The 3,760-nt window shown below is 43.3% G+C and overlaps 1 protein-coding gene across 1 annotated transcript in view; it reads left to right on the top strand.

Annotated features, from left to right (window-relative positions):
• Positions 1–3,760, top strand: part of LOC108234843 (serine/threonine-protein phosphatase 2B catalytic subunit alpha isoform) — a gene marked incomplete in the record, with an annotated part of 95,711 nt that overhangs the window by 88,966 nt on the left and 2,985 nt on the right. Inside the window, 1 exon segment of the mRNA XM_025005556.2 lies at positions 730–759. Coding sequence (XP_024861324.1) covers positions 730–759 — 30 coding nt within the window.

The following is a 3,760-nucleotide window of genomic DNA, read 5'->3' as shown; positions in this document are numbered from 1 at the left end:
CTTGAAAAGACCCGAACTGTCCCTTTAAGCTGCCTGCTTCACCCCAGCCGTAACGTGGAGCTGGTTTCCTCCAGTTTCTGCAGAGCTGTATGCTCCTCCGGCTGGCTGTTTGGTCATCGGTAAGTAGCTGAGAGGTGAAGTCCACCGAAGTTCGGCGGTACTTTTGGATACTGTCTGTATCAAAAGTCGCCCGACTTTCACTTCGATGTCGCGACACATCGCAGCAGCAACTGTGCAACTGATATTTGACATTAACAAGAAAAGAAAAACACTACAACCCCTACATCACATTCAGAACCCCTTCATCCCTTTGTCTCCGAGTTTCGCTTCCTTCATATTTGCTCCAAGTTCCAGAAACGAGTTTTTTTTATTCTTTCTTTCTTTCAGCTTTATTGTGACGTGTTTGCTGTAAATGTTCCCCCCCCCCCCACACACACACACACACACACACACACACACACACACACACACACCTTTCTCAGCGGACCCGCAGGCCCCCCCCCACCCCCACGCAGATGGGGGGGGCCGCCCTTCCCTTCCTCCCCTTTTCCTCTTCGTTCGCTAACATCCCCCGTTTTTCCTTCTCTGTTTGCCATGAAATGTGGAGATGACGTTTTTTTTTTGTGGCTGTGTCTCTGCTGCTCACTGACTTGTTCCTGGGACGAAAATAAACTCCTCTTTTGCTCACTTCTCTCATTCGTTTTGCAACCCCCCTCTTCTTCTCTTCAGCTACTATTGAAGCTATTGAGGCTGACGAAGGTAAATGGGTCTGGCCGCCCTCTTCTGTTGCCTTTCACGGCAACAGACAGAGGGGGTTTTAGTGGTTTTTTTCCATCCATCTTCTCGCTGGTGCTTGAATAGAGTGTGTTTGGGCTAACAAAATGTGGCGTAGTGTTAACAGAGGGAGCCGAAGTAAGTAAGTAAGTTAGACAACCTTGTGGTCGCACGTTTCAAAGGGGAAATGCGTTTCATAGCACAGACTTCATGATCACAGACTGTCCGCGCTGTGATTTCTTTTTGTTTTGAGTGAGTGCAAAGCAAAAACCCAAGTGCTTCACAGAGATTTGTAGCCCAAGAACTTGAGCTTTGTGATGACGGACTGAAGTTGTTTGCTTTACATTTCAAGAGAACGGCTAAATGAGGACTTCTTCTTCTTCTTTTAATGGAGACTAATGATAAAAGCTGTCAGAGAAGAGGTGGCGCTTCACACTCGCACGGCGTGGGAGGTGTAAATACACGGGTGTCATCAGGTCCTCTGGCAGCCGCGGGAAACCGTCCCCGGATACCGGAGGAGCTAGCTGGAGAACTCGCCGGGTCCTTAAAAGCCCTCCTTGAAAGAGACAGACTTTTTTTTTTTTTTTTTTTATCTGACTGTTCGCTTCGCTGCCACGAACCGCCGGGAAAAGAAGTTCTTTAACGCGACCTTTTCCCAGGTGAGCTCCTCCCACTTCAAACCAAACAACAACAAAAAAGGCAGCAGAGATCAAAGCAGGACAGAAATCTGGAGGGTTTTTTTTATTATTTTAAAAAAAAAAGCTTCTCTTGAGAACGTTTAGCGAATTGGTTTTCGGGGACTTAAAAAGGGGGCGGTTCTGCTGGTTGGAAGCGGGGTTCTGTGGAAAAGTCGTGAGCGTTTATCGACCCGTTGGCGGTCGCTCCTCGGTTTTGGAGGATTGGAGCTTATTTCTGACGAGACTGACTGACGAGCTAAAGGCTAGTCGGCGCAGGGCCAAACAAAGGGGACTTTCTTACGCCTTAAAACATCTCCTATCACAAAGGTTTCTGTTTAATAACCCTTTACACATTTTACAGTTATCTAAACAGAATTGTGTGATCGTTTACAAGCACAAACAACAGTAACAGCAGCTAGCTGTAGCACTTCCTGCGAGAACATCATCAACATTTTGTTTAAACAACTGTATGAGGCGAAAGGGCTGACTAGCTAGCGCAAAGAAAAGTTGGAGCTAAATGATGCTAAAATAAAAACAGCGTGTTACGTCGGCTAGCCGCTAAGCTAGGCTAACCAGCTAGTCATGTTGACCCTGGTTAACTAGTGTATTTCTATTTCATTTTAAAAAAAGCTAATAACTAGATTTAAGACAATTAGTAAACATTCATGAGATTTTAACCTTTGTGCTGCAAAAATAAGATGAACAATAGTTCGCAGAAAGTAACGATTAGCTTTTGTTGATAGATTTTTCTTTTAGATTATTAATAAAAGTCAAATTAAACAAACATTTAGCTAAGAAGCCTTTGCTAAACAGCTGAAGTTGATAGCCGAACTGTTGTATGAGAAGATTAGTTATTCACACAGAAATCAGTGGTTATTTCCAAAAAAGCAAGCAGCTAGCTGTAGCACGTCCTGCAAGAATATCTTAAAATTGTCTGCCAGATTAACGTCGTGAGGTGAAAGTGTCGACTAATACACACAAAGAACAAGTTACAGTAACCAGTAGCGCTAAATTAAAGATACTAGCTTAGAATGTGAAAGGCAGGCTATCCGCTAAGCTAGGCTAAGCTAAGCTAGCTGGTGATTCTTACGCTGACTGTACATTTAATTATATAAAAACTGCTAATACCTGGATTTAAAACAAACAAATACATATATATTAAACATTCAACACATCTTTCAGAACCAATATCTGAAAAATAGATAAGGTAGTTAGCTAACAAGTGGAGAGAACTAAATTATTAGCATATAGTAACAATTAGTTCGTGTTGACGAGAGTAGGTTTATCTGTTAAATTATTAGTAAAGTTAAAAAAATATTTCAACTAACAAGTCGTTGCTAAACAGGTAAAATCAGCAGCTAAATCTTTCTTATTGGAAGATTAGTTATTTACATATAAAACTATATTTGTTTGTTAGTAGCTAGCAGCTAGCCGTAGCACTTTTGGTGCACTTTCTGCTGGAATGTCCTCATATTTCTGCCTGAATAAAAAAAAATAATAATAATAATATTAATGCAGATTTGTACAGGTTTATAAAACACTATGAAATCTTGTTTTAAATGGTAGAAATGCCCTTTGTTCTGGGTTCGTGCTCGGATTAGCCGTTAGCTTGTTAATCTGGTCAGAAATACTGAAGTAATCCAAAGATCTGACCACAACGTTTCCACAGAACCCTCCCCTTCAAACAGGAAAGCAGCAGAAACATCTCAGCTAGAAGCACTACTTCATGTCGGTTGGTTAAAAACAAAAAAAAAGAGCCGAAGGATGTGTTTCCCTCCCTGCAGAGGACGGAGCTTGCACTGCCCTCGCACAACACGATGAAGCCTTGCTATGAAACGGCCTCAAGCTCCCTCCCCTTTGAAACAGCCGAAGCAGTTGTGCGTTGTTGTTGCTGTTTTTTTGTTTTTTGTTTTTTTTTCCCCCCACTTTTGCTCAGTCGAATCCTAACGCTCCTGACGCGGGAGAACTCCAAATTGGATCCTCCCTAAAACCAAAAAAAAAAAAAAACAACGAATGCTTACGTGTGCTTGACCTTGACTCTTGTGCGCAAGAACAACCTCAACTGCGAGCTAAATAGTAGTATGCCAGCTGCTATTTACGTTGGACGTGTCCCATACTTCCTCGTCCGGGGGGGGACAGTCCACTGTAGTGTCGACACTCTCCTCTGCTTCTTTCTCTCCTCATGTCGGTCCTCTGTGGCTCCGCTGTGTTCGTGCTAATAACCCGTCTGACCTGTGCTATGCAGCAACGCGACTACACTACCCATCATGCCCTTCTCCCAGCCCCTCCCTCCCCCTCCTCCCCCTCTC

The sequence above is a fragment of the Kryptolebias marmoratus genome, linkage group LG7 (assembly GCF_001649575.2).
Source record: "Kryptolebias marmoratus isolate JLee-2015 linkage group LG7, ASM164957v2, whole genome shotgun sequence".
Classification (NCBI taxonomy): domain Eukaryota; kingdom Metazoa; phylum Chordata; class Actinopteri; order Cyprinodontiformes; family Rivulidae; genus Kryptolebias; species Kryptolebias marmoratus.
The sequence above is the reverse complement of the archived record's forward strand: the minus strand, read 5'-3'. Positions and strand labels throughout refer to the sequence as shown.